This window comes from Ascidia mentula, chromosome 1 (assembly GCF_947561715.1).
Source record: "Ascidia mentula chromosome 1, kaAscMent1.1, whole genome shotgun sequence".
Classification (NCBI taxonomy): Eukaryota; Metazoa; Chordata; class Ascidiacea; order Phlebobranchia; family Ascidiidae; genus Ascidia; species Ascidia mentula.
In genome coordinates, this window is record NC_138566.1 from 22,694,599 (window position 1) to 22,713,175 (window position 18,577).

Here is an 18,577-nt window from a genome sequence, read left to right on the forward strand (position 1 = left end):
AATGGAAAACTTACTTCTGTTTTGTACGCTTCTGCTCACCGTCAATGCTCAAACCTGGCACCAGTTTCAAGGTTACGAGTATTTCATCGAAAACAGTAGTACGGTCAGTTCTTATGCTCAAGCTCGCAGTGGATGTGCTGCAAGAAATGCAAATGTGGCAAATGTTAAAACAACTCAAGTGTTCAATTTTCTTGTCGGAATGAATAATTTTTCTGGTATATTACAAAGTTCTTATGGTGTATTACAAACATTCTTCCTATGTGTTGCTTAAAAAAAGTGGTTAACTTCCTAACACTTGCTATATTTGGTTCTGATAAGTTTGTAGCCAATGCCTAATTAATAAATACGTCCAAAAATGTTTATGTTGTATATAAGTATAGGTTGCCATGTACGCGTGTATATTCAAAGCGAAATAAACGTACATATTTGCCATGTATCTAGTCTATAGATTCCTTACCAAGTGTCAGCAGTTAAATGTTCTTTCTTGGGTCTCGTATTTAGATCATCTCTACTCGGTTTTGATTGGTGCTACGAGAATCAATGGCACCAATCAATTTCAATGGACAGATGGAACAATTGTTGATGTAGCACAGTGGTATCCAGGGGAACCAAACAATGTCGGAGGAATTGAGGATTGTGTTGTGACAGGTTGGTTACACACACACCAATGGAACGACATTGCCTGTTTTGGCACTTTTTTTATATATTTGCGAAAGAAAGATACCAGGTAAGAATCAGTTTTTGTTCTCACGTTCTTTAACCCCAAAATGTTTCATGAATGTGCAAGCCACAACAACTATGACAGAAAGAAAAACAACCGCTGAAGCGGTAGCGCAACCCACTAAGCCTGCAAGTACAGCTGAAAATACAGAAACAACACTTCAATCAACAGTAGCACTATCAGGTTTGTATATTATAACCAGTTTTATTGTAAACAGTGTAAACATGAACTTCAAATGTTTAACAGCAAATACAACTGTCTCCCAACCAAACACAACGAGATTTGTAGAAACACGTCAACAAACAGGAACTGCAATTACGAATATGAATACAGACACAGCAGTGGCTAGTCAACACTCAGCTAGTCAAGAAATTTCCACCACAGGGGAAGCAATTACAAGCTCAACACTTTCCCAAGTTTTATTGCCCAAAACAACTGTAACTGAACCCAAAACTAAACCTACTACGACGATCGTCACAGCTTATCAATCAACCCATTTCTCTGCAATAAAGGAAGCAAGTATGTTCGAAATTGTATGACAGCGCAACCGTGCCGGCTAAAATTTCGACCCGATATTTTACTTTAGATCAGACTGCACCACCTACGCTCAAGTCAACACTTGGGCTCCACACTACAGCATCAGCAATCCGAGGTAGACGTTCCAAAAAAAACATGCATGTTTTGCATAAATGCAAGCAATGGGACATAAATGCAAGTCCAATGGTACATAAATGCAAGCAAACTGGTATATTTTTCTATCAGATAAGACTCTCAACACCACACTCAAATCGACAGCTGGAATTAAGGCTACAACAAAATCAATATCACGTAAGAAGCATAGTTTCATTGTTTTAAACAGCAAGTTATGACACTGAAATATTGTTGTAATGGTTGACAAACGTTGTCACAAAATTGATCTTTTCTTACCACTAGCGTCAGTAGCGAGCATACATAGATATCTACTCGTCTTGCGACCAGAGTCGCGAAAATTGCGTCGCAATAAGTTTTGGATATAGTAAAATCCCTAGAGAAAGTTTTGAAACTGCGGCCAGCAAAATACTTGTACCAGGCGTTACGCGTTTTGTCTATTCACATATAACATTATTCTGTAATCTACAGAAACCGCAAATACTGAGAAGCAAACAACATAGGAACCAACATCTGCAACGAGCAGTAAAACACCACACACGAATGTAAACGAATACATTGGTGGAAAAGGCGACAGTAGTTGTCGTTGTCAGCGTTTATGCGTTACCATTTGTAATTGAGTAACTTTATGTGTGTTTACTGTGTGCTCCACTTGTGTATTTCGTGTATTTTAACGTTACACGTGGTTCTGTAAATTGTATTACTGTGGTTAGTTTATTTAGATTGCTGTCAACGTAAGCGGAAGAACCCATCTAACTCGTTTGGCATAAACTCATCTAACTACGCAATTGAGTAACGTAAGTAACGTGTTTACACTTGTGTATTTCGTGCATTTTAACGTCATTACTGTGATTCGTATGTGTAAGTCCTTTTGTTAACATAACTGGCGCGATTTCTCTTGCGGCATACTTACTGTCACACGTTGAAATAATTACATACAATACAGCCTTACGTTATTTGCGTTTTATTAAATACTTACACCCTTGCATGATTTCATCTTACGATCTAACTCGTTGTGATTATGTTAATGGGAGATAAATCCTGATAAGAACGGTTTTTCATTTTCAACACTGCATTTTTCATACCGAATTTCAAGGTCAAGGACATCCCAATTGCCGATTAATGCCCGCAGTTGCTGCTAATTTAAAATTAGGCTAATCGTTTTGCCCCGGTGGAAATAAATTTGAGTTTATTAGATTTTCTTTCCATATGGACGATCCTTGCTAAACAACGTCTTCCCGGCAAGTCGTATATCATGCGCAAAGAGGGTATGTAGGTGGCAAAATCATAAGTAGGCGTTTACGAGGCAGCTTTGCTGGCAACGTATGACGAGGAAGTAAATAAGTAGCAGGTATAGTGACGTATGTGAGAAAACAAATTGTCAGTAATGCATCAAAGTTTCAAAATCTTGCCAAGTAATGACAAACTTCACTAAATTGTAAACGTTTGAAACGGTTGGACGAACAACAATCTTGTGGATGGTTTTCCTTCTGTACATAATATAGTACTCGCAGTATAAATGCACAATGCCGCTTGGTTGATACAACCGATGCAAACCCTTCTGTCCAGTGAACGATTGTTCCCTCCGTTAAATTGAAAACTGGCATAAGTGTCAAGGTTACTTTCGAGCATGTCTTCCCAAGTTTAAGTTGGGGTGTTAAAACCGCTCAAGCCGCTGTTTATCATGTGTATTGGACACATTGTGGCTATAGGTAAATTGTTGTATCTTAATCTCCAACCCTTGACCATAGTAATTCGTGCCACAAAAAAGCAGCCTATACTGCGTTACAGTAATTGGTACCACATCTTTTTGATGAAAAGAATGTAGCCATAAATGATGATTGGAATAATGATTTATGATGATGGCACCCATATCTGACAAAAGAAACTGTCACATTTTGGCCGCTACATATACATACAGCAGTCATTTGTAAGGATTGCATGTAACTTTGTCTTTACATTAGTAAAATGCTTTTTATACCGCTGAGACGTCAACGTGTCTCCGTTCATATAAATTTGTTTCCAATACGTTTATTTTTAGACATACTGATGATGTTGTTCTATTTTCCTATCGAGTACGTCAGCTGTAATAATATGGCGCATTACGCCAAATGTGGGCGGCATTGTGTCAGCCTCCTTACTGTCACTGCATAACATTTCTAGTTTCCACTCTTCAGTAGTTTTAGTGATGGATCTTCTGTTTTTTCTGCAGTTTATACTGGTTTCTTGCACAAGCGTGGTTATTGCTCTGGATTGGAGAAAGTTTCAGGCGTTTGAATACTTGATTGTTTATGACGACGTTGGATCGTTTAAGGAAGCCGTTTCAGGCTGTGCAACTCACAATGCCAGTGTTGTGAATGTCAAATCGAATGAAACACATACATTTCTCATCGCACAAATTCGGAACTTAAATAGTAACTCTTTTCGTCTGTTATGTTTTTGTTACAATTTTGCAGTTAAATCATGCTTTGCGCTGTTGTAACTTTCTTTAATATCCGTGTCCTACTTTTAACCGCAAAGTAATTTTTGTTGACAAAATATATTCTTAAGAGTCTTTGTAAAAGTTTTGCTAACTTTGTTGACAGAGTATCCTTATTCCTTCTACATTGGCGCGACAGAAATCGGCAACACCAGGAAATTTCGTTGGATGGACGGAACGGATGTTGACGTGGCGCAGTGGAATGTTGACACAAGGGAACCGAATGGGGCCAATGAACATTGTGTGATCATGCATAAACTCGACAATCACTTTGATGAAAAATACAGATGGCAAGACATTTTCTGTGGTGACAATTCAAGATATATTTGCCAGAGGATGACCGCAGGTAGGTGTTAAATGTTAAATGCAACCTGTAAAGTTACAATAAACAGTGATGTAAACAGTACACATTGGGCTGCAGGCAGTTGTAGACCCACTTTTTCGACCTATTCGGTCTCACCAATTCAGCTAAAAACTGTTTTGCTAAACCAGGTGATAAGGTAACCAGGAACACTTTGTTGTGATGGTACGATCTGTTGGGTACACATAACTTGGTATTGAACAATATAAACAAACCAAGTAGAGCGCATAAAATGCGTCACCAATAATACTATCTGGTGTCACCCATGTGGGCAGATCAGAGCAACAGTCACCAGTTGCACTGACGAGACCTACGTAAAAGCAGTGTGTGTACATTTCCACGCAGATGTGTGCACATCTCATCTCTAAGCAATGAATTTGAATTGCGTTAAATTGCAGGACATGAAAGTTATGTGTATTACAGAGACAACTACAGTTGCTTCACAAACAACTACAATGGCTACAAAAATGACAAAGCAGATTACCCCAACTACAAAGCGGTTACCGGCGAAAACGAGCCTGCTTAAAACCTCACGGCCTGTTGAAGGTAAAGAAATCTTTAACTGCTGTGATTGTGTAAATTCCCATGCCTAAAAGTTCATTTGATACCTGGCGACTGCTAAATAGTCGTACAAAAACACGCAGGTATATGGCCGAAATGCATACCCAGTTCCAATGAATTCTGTTTCGAACGATTAATTCAAAGCAGACTGTTTAGTTGGACATTGTTTACTGTACAGACAAAGGGGGAACCTCATTTAGCTCAGCAATTATCACCAGCATGAAGCAAGGCGCATCGCAAAGTATTACATCGACTGTACACACAAGTAAGCAAACGTTTGTCCTGTTCGCCCACTATTAACGTCAGGTATGCAATAGCGTGACGGGTAGTTTTCAACAACAGCATGTAGTTGTATATATTTTGGTAACAGTATTTCAATCATTAATTACATGCACGAACCAGATGCATAACAAACTCTTCCAAACGTTGAAGGTACAACTTTATCAAGGAAAATCAAATCGCGCCTAACTATCAGCAAAAGATATGATCTTGCAATCTAGTGTCGCTTATCGTCTGCCAGTCTTTCACTTTCCAGATTCATCGGTCAACGCCGAGCAACATAGGCTGATTCCTGCTTACTCACATGACAATTTCGCTTATGACCAATTTCTTGATTTTAACTTTTTACAACTGTTTACCGCTGTGTTTTTTACGCAGAAAAAAAAGAATTATTAACGATTGTCTCCACCAACGCGTCTGGTTTCGATGCAACAAAGATTCCTAGCAAAGGAATAAAGATGGATTCTAACGGAACGGTTTATGCCATTGTTGGTTTTGTATGTGGGATTGTTGCCGGTGCTGGCCTGGCAATATTACCTACGATATGGTATATGCAACGATTGAGGTAAGTTGTTAATAAGTTTCTGTTTTAAACAAAGAGCAAAATACATCAGTGTATGTTGTTTCTATTTATAGGCCTCAGTCAAACAAGGACAGGGTTAACGGAAATAAAGGAAACGGTAATAGTTTTTTTTTTGGCTATGAGACTTACTTTGGGATCCAATTCATGGAATTTTATTATTTAAGCTGAAGAAGAAATTCACCATGAAGTAATTCTTACCAACCAAGCTTACACATTTGCTGACGAATGTAACGCAACGGAAACAACGTCACAAATTGCTAGCAACGTAGAAAGAGTTGATGGAAACCTGTATGATGAAGCCAACAACACACAGAATACCTACAACACCATCGCCACCGACGACAAAACAAAGAAAGACGGTGGCCAATACGAAACGCTTCACCTTTCTAACTAATCCATGTCAAAACCACTTGATGTTTTGTTAGTCCTGCAAGTTTGTGTAGCACTGCCTACTTGGAGGAATAAGCATTCCTGTTAGTATCACAGATTTGCGTTGTGGTTAAAAGTACGCTAGGACAATGCTTTGTTATTTGAATTAGTATTCGTCCTGTATTCTTGGAAGATTTTTACTAAAGGATCATTGTGAAATACTTCAAGTTTGGTTGCCGTTTTTGAGTTGTTATAGTTCAGTATACTAAGCTATATTATAACAGCGTGGTAATGGTTCGCTTTATTTCTCTCCTCCCACACGTTATCGCTTTTCCTGGTTGTCACGTGTTCAGTTTAAAGTGATTTCTTCTTCGCTCACAGCTAGCAGCTGCGTACAGTCCTGCAGACCAGAGCGTTTTACACCATACAATCCTTGATACATTGGCGACCTTTTATTTACATTTAAAACAACGCCATTGTTGATTTTAAACTTGTAGATATGTTTATACATATATCTATATATTCATATACACGTGCTTATATCAAAACTAAACCAATTTGTAACAATCCACGCAGTGGTTTGTATATCATATATCATGAAATTTTCAATCGGCAATATAAGTTGAGTATACGTGCGTTTTGTTCTGGCGCTTGGTTGTTGTTTGTTTGTTGACAAATGGAAGCAATGACCACTGTGGGATCAGCTCAGATCACATTTCTTCCAAACACCTATCAAGAGGCATTGACCTTTATGATAACTTTCTCCATCGAGCGTTGTTAGCCTACGTCAGTAGGTACAAGGTATGTGTTTATAGGAGTTGTCGATACGATTTTATTTTGTAACATATGTCGGAACGCATGACCTTTCAAAGAATGATGAAACGAAATTATTCAGTAAGGCGCTATCGTTAAGGGCAGAAATAATGTATTTTTTTGTGAAATTTATGTGATATACATCTTAATACTTCTAATGTTTTATTCCGGGACCTGACGCCACTATTGGTTTATCATTGCTTGGCCAAATTGTTTCCACCTTGTTTACTCCGTAAGATTGCACCTAGTTTGGTGCCCAACGGATGACGGTGATTGTATAGTCACCACGAAGTGGAAGTCTTTGCTTGGCGTTTGGTCAGAAAAGTCGTCTGAAAGTCACACCAGCTGCACTGTTGAGACCTTATAGGTCGAAACAGTGGCCATCTGTATTCAGCTTACACAGCTTTATTTTTTATTTCAAATGTTATTTTAATTTTTAATTATAACGAGTTTCATATACACTTATACAGAGGTTGAATAAATATTAGAAAAGCAACGCAAAGCGAAAATACAATTTGGAAAATTATTAATCTGTTCTGTTCATCCATATACACAACAAATACGTCAACAGCTCATAGCGATTTTCATTGTTTCTTCATCACAGCATACGTATGTTCAGCTTCTATCTCCTCAGAACATGGGGAAAGGTGATAGGGAGAGATTTCGTCTCCGGCCAAGCTGTAAGGATTGACCTCATTTGTTTCCGATCGACGTTTTTTAGACTTGTTAACAACAGCGTACGAAGGTACTTCTGATGCTGTGAAGCTGGCATATGCGTTGATATCCATATCCTCGCCCACATATTGCTCGTCTGCAGTAGGATCATTTTCTGTCGTGTTGATATAAACTGGACTTGCCTTCTGTTCCTGCTCGTCGTTTGAATTTTCTTCAAACAATCTCATTTTTAATTGCAATATGCCTGGCAGCAACCGGTATTTTAATCTTATTTTTAACCATGTAGCATAGAAATTAATTTTTATGTACAACTTATGTAACAGTATCGCCAGATATTTGTCAGAATTACGGTTTTTGGAAAATTGTTACTGTATATAGTAACAAGAATGCTTTATCAATGATTGTTGGATGAAGCAGTGACTAGCTTTAAGGCTGGACAGAAGCACGGATACTGATATATTTATATACTTTCCTACGAACACAAATTGTGTTAAAAAAAATCATTACCTTCATTGCCTTCATTGCCTGGAGCCGAGTTATCGTTGTGCGGTGGCTGATTTTTCGACCTACAAGAATAAATTGTTGGTAAATAACTCCAACTTGAATTGTTACCATCTAACCTTTTCCAGTTACGGTAAATACAAATGGCGACAAGAGCTGCAAGAATCAAGAGAGAAAAGCTACCGCCAATGAAACCGTTGATAACCATCTGCCCCTGTTGTTGTACTGCTAAAATTTGGTAAAACAGTTGTTATTTCAAGTATGGTTTTAGTTGGATTATTCTGGTGCATGGACGGAAGAGGGTGTAATCAGGAGTTAGATTTTATAGACAAGGCACTTCCTATTTTGTTCATTTTTCCTACTTAAAATAATAATAAAAAATTTGAATCTTTTTTTACCTGAGTTTACATTTGTTGTACTGTGCGTAGAATTCAGAGATGTTGTTTCAACTGCAAGCATACGTTTACGCAACTTTTAAATTTGCTGTTGGATTTTGTAGACAAGACACTTCAATTTTGTTTATTTTTCGCACTTAAAATATTTATTTAATTTGAATATTTTTTTACCTGAGTTTACATTTGTTGTACTGTGCGTAGAATACAGAGATGTTGTTTCAACTGCAAGCATACGTGTATGCAACTTTTAAATTTGCTGTTGGTTTTCGTAGACAAGACACTTCAATTTTGTTCATTTTTCCCACTTAAATTATTTATTTAATTTGAATATTATTTTACCTGAGTTAACATTTTTTGTTCTGTGCGTAGAAAGCAGAGATGTTGTTTCAACTGCAAGCATACGTTTATGCAACTTTTAAATTTGCTGTTGGATTTTGTAGACAAGACACATCAATTTGGCTTATTTTTCGCACTTAAAATATTTATTAAATTTGAATCTTTTTTTACCTGAGTTCACATTTGTTGTACTGTGCGTAGAATGCAGAGATGTTGTTTCAACTGCAAGCATACGTTTATGCAACTTTTACTGTCTTGGTAATTTGATAAAAAGTAATTAGGAAGTTGACAAAAGTCTGCCATTCACCCTAAACTCGTTCTCAACATACTTTAAAAACTGATGTATAAACCCAGGCTACTTTTATCTACACAGAAAATTTGCTGAAGCGCGATTAATACATGCAGGCCTAAATATCGTAATTGTTTTGTGTTTTATTAATTACGTTACGATATGCTTACTTGCTTTTCTTTGGCAAATATATCTTGATTTGCTTAAACAGGAAACATCGTTCCATTGAAATGATGGTATGAACTGAGTAATACGACCCATTATCACACAATCCTCAGATCCACTGGAGTTGTTTGGTTCCCCTTTTTTCCACTGTGCTACATCAACACTTGTTCCATCTGACCATTGAAACCTTTTGGTATCATTGACTCTTGTAGCACCAATGAAAAAAGAGTAAGGTCCAACTATAGGACAAAAAAATAGTTACAGTTTGCGTTGACTACGAAGCCGCCACAATAGGAAAAGTTTTTGCCAAACTGTTAATCTGGCAAGACTGTTAGTCTGCGCATTGATGAGACTTAACAGGTCGAAATGCACTGTATGCAAATACAAACCAAAATATTTGTGAGATATTGGTTTTAATAGATAAACACACACCTGTCAAATTTCTGATATTTCTAACCAGAAAATTAAAGGTTTCGTTTGTCTTAACAAGTGCCAAAGTTGCATTTTTTTCCATGCAATCGTTTACGGCATTACCGTATGACGTTTCATTTGGTTGGTAGACTATCAGATACTCGTATTCATCTAAGATAAGCCAGGCTTGTGCTACTACAAGGTGGCACGTAAACAAAACAAAAAAAGCAGGAAAGGCAATCAAATTCATTTCTTCTAGTGACACTGGTTATCTGAAATAATAAAAATACATGGGGTATATATAAACTTTAACGTGCTTCTAGCTTTCTAAATGTTGCACTCGCGATCATACTAAGATTAAGTATGTTACATCAAGTAGGTTATTTACGCTAGGTTATACTATGCTTTAGGGCTACTGTTGCTGCTGTTCTTCAGACGAAACATCGGTTAAAATAAAATGTATGTCACAAGGACAGTTAAATTTATGACAGAATGACTTTCCACATCAATACGCTATTTCCGGCTTGATTTAAAGTACACACAAATCCTGGCAAAACAACATCTCATTTTAACTGAACACAATCTGTAATCAAATATTTTAGATTGGCACTGTGTATACATGTCAATATTTGTGCAGTACCTGTTCTTAGCAAAACTGCCTTGAGATGCGATCTTCCGGGTTTTGGTTGTATCTACCCACATATGACGTTAAGAACTTTGTGCTCGAATTAACCACACAGCCTACATCATTCTCCTTGTTTCTATGCATAATTTATTACCCTCTAACACCCGAAAAAACCTAATTTTTTCTAGAAAAAATGTACGTAATTTGCTGTAGATTATGTATGATCGAAAGTTCAAGGTTATTGAGGTTTATGTCACAAACGAGCAATGGCCCTCAAATTTGTCATAAAATTAATGTTACAAATTCCAACAAAAATCCAAGACCACCATAGTTCGTTTGATGTAACTCGTGTATGCATAGAGGTTTAACTTTTAACAGACTACGATTTACCAGTAAGGATTTGATTGTAAAATTGTAATAATTTCGTTGTCATAAACATTTATAAATATTACGTCACACCATAGAAATCACATAACGGCTCACTTCTTTCAAAGGAATGAAGAAACATCGTTAGACATCGTCCTGTAACGTAACGATTTCCCACGTAAATATGCCTTTGCATCTATTACGTCATATTAAAGAACAGTTCCCAGTATTGTGGTGCATGAAATTGCTTTGTACCGACATCAACCTGTTACAATTAGCCACAGGCACTCCCCAAACTCAAGTCAAGTCGTTCATCATTCATGCTAAATAAATTGGAGGGTAAATCTTAAAAGGTCTGGAGACTTTGTTTAAACAGTAGAGCAGGAGTCAGATATACAGCAGCGTTATATTTTGTACTACGCCCCAGTCCCGGGTCAGTGCACCTTTACACCTCAATGATCAATTTATATTTTATACAATTGATGGGAGCATTTTCCTCTTAATTTCGTCGCTTGTTTGTAACATCACGAATTGCTACCAGCAGAGAGAAAATTCATGGTAAAGTCAACAACTCACAGAATACTTACATCTCAATTGCCACCGACGACAAAACACAAAAAAAATATGGCCAATACGAAACGCTTCACTTCTCTGTGACCATCAATATTTTTGCCCATAACAACAAACTGAGGAACCACTTGATGTATTGTTAGTCCTGCAGGTTTATGCAGCGTTGCCTACTTTGGAAATACGCATTACTGTTTAGTATCATATATGCAAAGGTTGTGGGCTGGTTAAAGAACGTCGCCGCAATGCTTTGTTATTATAATTTATGTTCGGGCTTTTTGCCTGAAAGATTTCTATGGCAGACTTACCGTTGAATATTATAGTTTAAGTGTTGTTGTTGGATTGTTATGGTTTAGTATTTTTTGCAATATTATAACACCGTGGTGGTGGTTCGCTTTATTTCAATCCACCCACACGTTATCGTTTTTTCCTGGGTGGACACCGCTACTGAAAGGTCACAGAAGATATAAAACATTAAGCCACAAAAGTCAACAATCCCTACTTGCTCTCCTTTGACAATTCCAATAATTCCGTTGTCGCGCATGAACAGTCACAAATATTACGTCAAACAATAGAAATCACATTACACCACATTTCCTAATAAGGATAGAGGAAACGTGGATACTTGATCGGGCGACGTCCTGTGACGTAACAAGCGCCCACATAGATATATGTGCCTGCATACCTCAATGGCTAATTACTATTTTACTCAGTTGCTGGCAGCATTTTTCTTTTCATTTCGCATGTCTCGTGGGTGTTTCTACTTTTACAACGGATAGGTTTCACATAACATCACAAAACTTAGTAAATTTACATATAAGCCAATAATATATTATTTATATAAGATTTTTGTGACACGGATCGTGGACGCAGTATTGCTTTTAGCAAGTGCTGCAATAGCGTTTCCACCTTGGTTTACCCCAGTTGGTTTTACCTAAATAAATAATCAAGTCTGATGCCCAGCTGGTGTCGACGAATGCATAGACACCGCTAAGTGGATTTCTGGTCGTTTTGCGGGCAGGATTTTCATGCAGTCAACAAAGCTACCCTGCTTCTTGTTCTTTTGTTCCTATTTAATGTTGTTTGTATTTTAGTGGTTTGAAATTGTCATCGAAAAATGTAAAATGTCACAAGGTCAAGTTATTTGTTTGAATCAGGACATAACAAAAACGTAGCATGTTTAGTCCGTCGGCCGTTATTCCGTGGTCATACTTAGTTAACCATGGATGCACAATATATAGACTTATGACACATTCAGACACCAACGTCATTACAGTTACATTATTATTATGCGGATATGCTATTCTGTCCGTTTTTACTTTCCTAATGTATACCGTGTATTGTTCTTCATGTGCGTTTGACGCTTAAAAAAATATCTTCTTCAAATCGTAAAGTGTTTGGGGGTTTATCCACATTAACCATTGAGTTTCGTTTGTTTACACAAGAGGACCAATTTATATACTACATGGATTTCTAACTCTTATTTAAATTAGTTGGCGTTAATATTGTCCTGGATGTGCCATTTTCGTGTAGAACATTGGGTAGGAATTGGGTATTTAGTGGCACCAAGTACCAGAGGTATAAACAGTGGATGATTAGTTTACATTATTTTTTTTGCCGTGGGCTGCCGACCTCTGTGTATGTCTCAGTTTAGATCACCTGATGTGTTGTATGATTAGAAGTTAGTGGATGTAGGTTGTCCTATCGGTTTAATTGTATTTGTAGTCAAGCAATTTCGTAACCATGAGTTCGTTTTCTGCAAGAAGGTGGGTCTAAAGCGAACAAATCAACAAACACACTTTTTCGCCTGTTGTGGTCATTGAGATATGTCTTGTTTTTAAGCTCTCCTTATAGTTTCGCACTGTGTTCTAGATTCCTCTGTAGACATGTTTTTTTGACGAGCAGGACACATGGCAAATGTTTTGGGTTCGACTGAACAGATATTCGTTTTAACAAAAAGCACATTAACATTAATCATGTTTTCACACAGTCATAAATAAAACAGCTTCCGTTCGAAAGCGGCACAAACCGATGACTGTTCACAACAGACTGTTGAGTTTTTTCTTTGAAAAAGATTTGCTAATAAAAGAACGTATGAGGTTGGTACATAACGCTTAGCGGGCATGTAACGTGGTGGTTTAAAAAAGGGACAGTTCTTCTCGAATATGGAAGAATGGATTCGTTTTCGAGCTCTGTATCTCCTGTTACAGAGACAATTATTAAAGCGCAGTACATTTTTTCTGAAGCTTTAGGATTATACAATAAACATTTTTTTAATTGTGCTCCTTTACATCATGTTTTGACATCGGGGCGTCCTTGCGTTTTAAAAAATAATAGCCACCTTCACCACGCAATTTGAGCTCTGGTCTTAGTTGTGAGGTATGTCGAACAATTTAAAGTTTAAAAGTTTGGTTTTAATTACAACCAAATCCAGTGCAAAAATGTTCCACTTGGTTTTGATCGAGTGCCCTATGGTATAGTTTGTAGTCGATGTTTTAACCATCGCACATAGGTACATTGACTTGTACACTGTGGGGGCCCCAATAACACAAATAAACAAATACAATAAAAACGATGCTTGTATTATGTACATCATAATATTGCTTGGACGAAAACATGACACTGAATTTTGTTTGGACTATGAGCTTGGTTATGATACAGAAACTTTATCATCACGTGGCATAGTTTCAAAAAACATCCGCTGTTTTCAGCAACCTGCTGAACCATCCTCACGCCGTTTCATGCATCTGTGTTCGCAAAGCGGCGCCCATGCTGTGCTTGTTACTGATTTGTTTTTGCAGTGCTTAAAATTAAACCTTTTTCCAGGTGCAACAGGGATCATGTGTTAGGAATCTTGCGGTCAGTTTTTACAAACGTTTTTTTCTACAAAGTTTTAAACAAAAATCCTAAAGCCCCTGTCTTATGAGGCAAAAAAATATGCAAATTGGTAATATAGAGAATATAGTTTCCGAATATATATGAGCGTTTACTACAATTCCAAGTCTGCTTTGACTCGAGTAAGGCGGCGGGTATAGTACACTTGTTCGTAGGAAAATACAACATCAAATCGTGAGGTCATTTGAATTGTTTTCACAAATTATGATTTGACGCTTTCTGGTTTCGTAAAACAGGATCATAAAGGCTTAATTTGGAATTAGGAATTTTAGGTATCTTTTGTTGCATTATAACAATATTTACAATTATTCTGCGTCAGTTACAAACAAGAGAGCATGACTTTTTTGCTGCCTTTTTAACGTCTGACCCATTTGTAGTTGGAGCGTCTATTCCCGCTAAAAGAATACAAAACAAAGTTAACACAAAACATAACAAGAAAATTTTAATTGTGTCTGATTAAAAAAATGCATCCGAATGCTTGGTTTAAGATGCTTAATCAACAGGATTTTAAACATATTAATGCATTAGACTAGACTTTATCAGCTTGGTTGTTACTGCCACTAAGGTATAAGATAGCATTACAATACTGTACACAAATGCGAAAACAAAAAGTAGAAAAACCTACCGACGGCAGTGTATGTCATTTTAAATTCCGTTCTTTGAAGTTCGTTAGAAGTGATGAGTTGAAAGCGTATAATTAACCTATTTGTTTCACTAATGTAAGGAGTGGAGGCATGACGTTCTTTCTTCATGTTTTTACCAGCATCGTGAAAATACTACGGTAAGAAAACAATTGAGGCTTAGATAAGCATATTTATGTTGCATTTAAATGCTTATGTGTGTTTTCTTTTCTGTTTCAAATGAATAAATGTGATTTGTCTACTCGTGTTTAACAGGCAGACGATAATTATTAATATGGACTTGAATATGCAATGCACAAAACGAAGATTCTTGCAACAATAACAAAAAATGCTCGCAACGCTAAGGGATTTATTTTTCACGGTTTTAATGCAACTTGCCTGAAGATAATCACCATAAGTTTCCATCACAGATCTTGTTGATTCAACTAGAATCCTTTGTTTGATGTCAGTTGTTATCTGCCACATGCACGATGTCAACATTTTGTTCCTGTCACGAGGATTGGGTAAACTTATGGATTCCAGAACACCAAGATTGGCGATGCGATATTCTTGTCCACAATTCTCTAAATCATTAATTGGATTATTTTTTTTTGAAGGTTTCTGCAGTTGTTTGAAATTCACTGTTTGACAAATTTATATGTTGATCATTATTTTTTTTGTAACCATCATAGAAATGTGCTTTATAACAATTGCATCATAGCATTTGCGTTGTCGATGGTATATATATGGACTTTTTTAATCGTTAACAAATAAGAATATTCCATTCGCTTTTTGACATTATTTCATGACTACGATTTTCACCAATTGCAGAGTAGACCAATCGAAATCCTCCTCGTTTGTCATCCTCTGTTTCATAATTTGTAAATCGTAAATTTATTTGGTTTCCACCACTTCTGTAAAATCCTGGTAAGCCATCAGGGATTTTCCAGGCTGGATCTACAAACTATAACAGAAGATTTTGTGTTTAGAATTTAAGGGATTGGGGACTGGGAGTAATCCTACGTAACTGTGTTTGTAAAGTCGACAAATATGTTCTGAAACACTTAAAATACAGAACGTTACAAACAGCCATATTCACCTCCAATTTGTGGGATAAATCACCAAAGTTACCATTAGAAAACATGATTGCAATTGTCATGCCGACAGGAGCAGTAATTTTCCAGACACATTTAATCTTCAATGGGAGTTTGCCTGGAAAGTTTGGCGAAGTCAGACTTTGGTCAACATCTGGGAAAACGTCAAGATCCACATCACCGCAAGAACCTTGAAACAGAAAAAACAAGATATCCATTTAAAACGCAAAAACATGCCTATCGATACGTCTGGCAAGATAAACGCAAACCGTATTCATTGTGTATCTTTCCTCTCGGCGATACTTTGTTCCTATCAGTGTCACTGAAAACTAAAGTAATAACATTACACATACCCCAAATTGTTTCACATTCCTTCACAACAATGTTTTGCTTTTGCGCTAGTGAATATTACATAGTATAAAACACTTCTTGACAAACTTTATCTGTGTTATCCTAGATTTTATATTGGAACTTAAATTTTCCCGAGTTGGTACTTATATCATAGTACGTCAGCAGAGCATTTGACTGGAAAAATTACGTGTTCACTGTTCTTACCGGCTGTAAACATCAACCTGAACCCTCTAGGTAGCACCGTATTGTTGCTGCTAAATGTAAGAGTAAGTTTGTTGGACTTTGCAAACAAATACGCCGTTTCAGCGACGCCGTATTCCGAAGAGATCACGTCCCCTGACGTAGTGTCCTGGATCTGCATATTTTATCAACATTAGTTGATTATTTCCAAGAACATGTGATATGAATTAAACCCCAAATTGCCTTTAGATAGTTTTCTCCTCGAGTCCTTGTATTACCAACGGTCCAAATGCGGATATGCGCCCCTTTTGGGGCTGTAACATTATACACACATGCAACATTCGGAGGAGGATTTCTCCGATAATTTGGTGACGAAAGGAAGCTTCGTTTCCCAGTGTTGACCAAAATGTCCGTTCTACCGCATTGATCTTCAATTAAACAACAGGTATAGTAAATACAGTTCAATCGCAGGATAAGTCGTCAAGGAACTGTGGTAAAACAAGTGCAATATCAACATCCGGGAAAGCCCTATTATATTACTTTCTGCAAAGACCTAGAAAAACGAGCATAAGAGGAAATCAATCACTTCTACCTGTATTACCTTTTTCTGCGTATTCGCTGACTGATTCGGCAGCAATCTTTCTTGATTCAGTTGAGGAAGCATCAGCTTTCGGCACTGAAATTGATCATTAAACTTAAATCCATATTTACTTGGCTATAGCGTACCATTGGCCGAGTAGAACAACTGAAATCCGTTATATTCCTTTTTTCCATCACTGGCGAAATGAACAATTAGTTCGTTTTCACTGCTAATGTATGTTGTATTTATATCAACTTTCATGAAACGTCTATTCGAAGGCTCCATAAACTGAAACAATATATGAAATACAATTCATGAAAAAGCAAAAAAAATGTCAAAAACGTCTGCAAAGTTTTGGCTCGAAAAAAACATGCCTAATTTTGGCTATAATTATTGAAGATTAATTTTTTATAAAGTCCTTGTCGCAATACCGAACACGAGTTTGAATATACTTGCCTTCAACTTGTCGCCTTCATCTTCAATATCACAAACCTCCAACCTAAACATAACATTCATGCCGGGTGGAGCCCTAATCACCCAAGTACAATTACTGTTGGGAGGGTAGATATTCGGAAAGTTTGGCGAGGTAAGGTTAGAACGGACTCCCTCTGTGGCATTGAAATATTTCCCGTAACAAATTTCTAAAAGCAAGGTTGATTTACACACGCTGAAACACAAACTTTAAAGTTCTGTTCTGATTGGTTGTGCGACCACTTATATTGCCTCGCTTTGGTTAGAAATATGTTATCATTTTTATAAAAATATGACTTTTGATTGATCGGGATGCCCTTGCACCCAATCTGTCTTTTAATTAGGCTTGAATTTGGCATTTCTATAACAGGAAGAGACAAAACAATCTATGCGAAGGCGACACAAGCCGCTGCGCATACGTTGATCATGCTATTCTTTAACAAACTCAGGTTTTTGCGTTTATACATAAATTCATATATGTACTTTCTGTCGCGGCTTTTCTACCTGTTGCTTGAAAAATCATTTTAAATCCTTCCCACATATCGATTCCGATGAAATAGACTATGAGCTTCCTACCGATGGTGCTGTACCAAATCCCCTTGACAACATCAATTTCTACACCGTCGAGAGGGTCCATAATCTAAAACATTTGACATGTTTTCACAATAACAATCAGTGGTATTTAGAGGGAACATATTTTAAAACCATTACAATTGCATACTGCATTGTGTAAATCTCAGTATACTTGCCTTCACCCAGTTATTATCAATGGAATCAATAGTTTCTTGCAACATAATTTGAACCTTCATGTGGGGTGGAGCTGTAATCACTCTTGTCATATTGCATCTTAAATTGCAGCTTTGGGGATAGCCCGGTGAGGAAAGTGTGTAAAATTCTCCAGAGATAGCATCAAGATTCTTTTCACCGCAAATACCTTAAATGTCAAACTCATACACGCTGGAACATCAACCAACATACCACTGGTTTAACAATTATCTGCCTTGTTTCATTCTTCGTTTAAACATTTTTTGGGGCGATTTTGGTAAACGTTGTCTGCCAACCCAGCAAACATCAAACGTGGAAGGAACGTTTTTGTTACGTTGACTTTTGGTTGAAACGTTCATTAACGTAAATCGAACCAAAAAATTTTTACTGGTTGCATGTTTTCCAAATATTAACGTTGATTCTACGTTTCCTTTCTACGTTTTTTAAACCAACCAAATATCAGCGTTGAACTAACGT

The 18,577-nt window shown here is 37.1% G+C and overlaps 2 protein-coding genes across 2 annotated transcripts; one reads left to right on the forward strand and one right to left on the reverse strand.

Annotated features, from left to right (window-relative positions):
* The first annotated feature begins 1 nt into the window (after position 1).
* LOC145889781 (uncharacterized) lies at positions 2-6,549 on the forward strand. Its single transcript, XM_082980814.1, has 12 exons — positions 2-215; positions 502-648; positions 788-904; positions 968-1,240; positions 1,308-1,444; positions 3,582-3,783; positions 3,955-4,194; positions 4,633-4,755; positions 4,949-5,035; positions 5,428-5,614; positions 5,686-5,729; positions 5,797-6,549. Exons 1-12 carry the CDS (start codon positions 2-4, stop codon positions 6,024-6,026), a joined length of 2,001 nt encoding a protein of 666 aa, XP_082836940.1. The 3' UTR covers positions 6,027-6,549.
* A 7,805-nt stretch (positions 6,550-14,354) lies between these two features.
* Positions 14,355-18,174, reverse strand: LOC145889791 (CUB domain-containing protein 2-like). The gene is made up of 12 exons (XM_082980827.1): positions 18,085-18,174; positions 17,840-17,975; positions 17,321-17,505; positions 17,011-17,152; positions 16,886-16,960; positions 16,567-16,712; positions 16,309-16,459; positions 15,759-15,943; positions 15,482-15,623; positions 15,059-15,243; positions 14,665-14,815; positions 14,355-14,434 (listed from the first exon to the last, which is right to left on the reverse strand). Exons 1-12 carry the CDS (start codon positions 18,172-18,174, stop codon positions 14,355-14,357), a joined length of 1,668 nt encoding a protein of 555 aa, XP_082836953.1.
* Between the last annotated feature and the right edge of the window lie 403 nt (positions 18,175-18,577).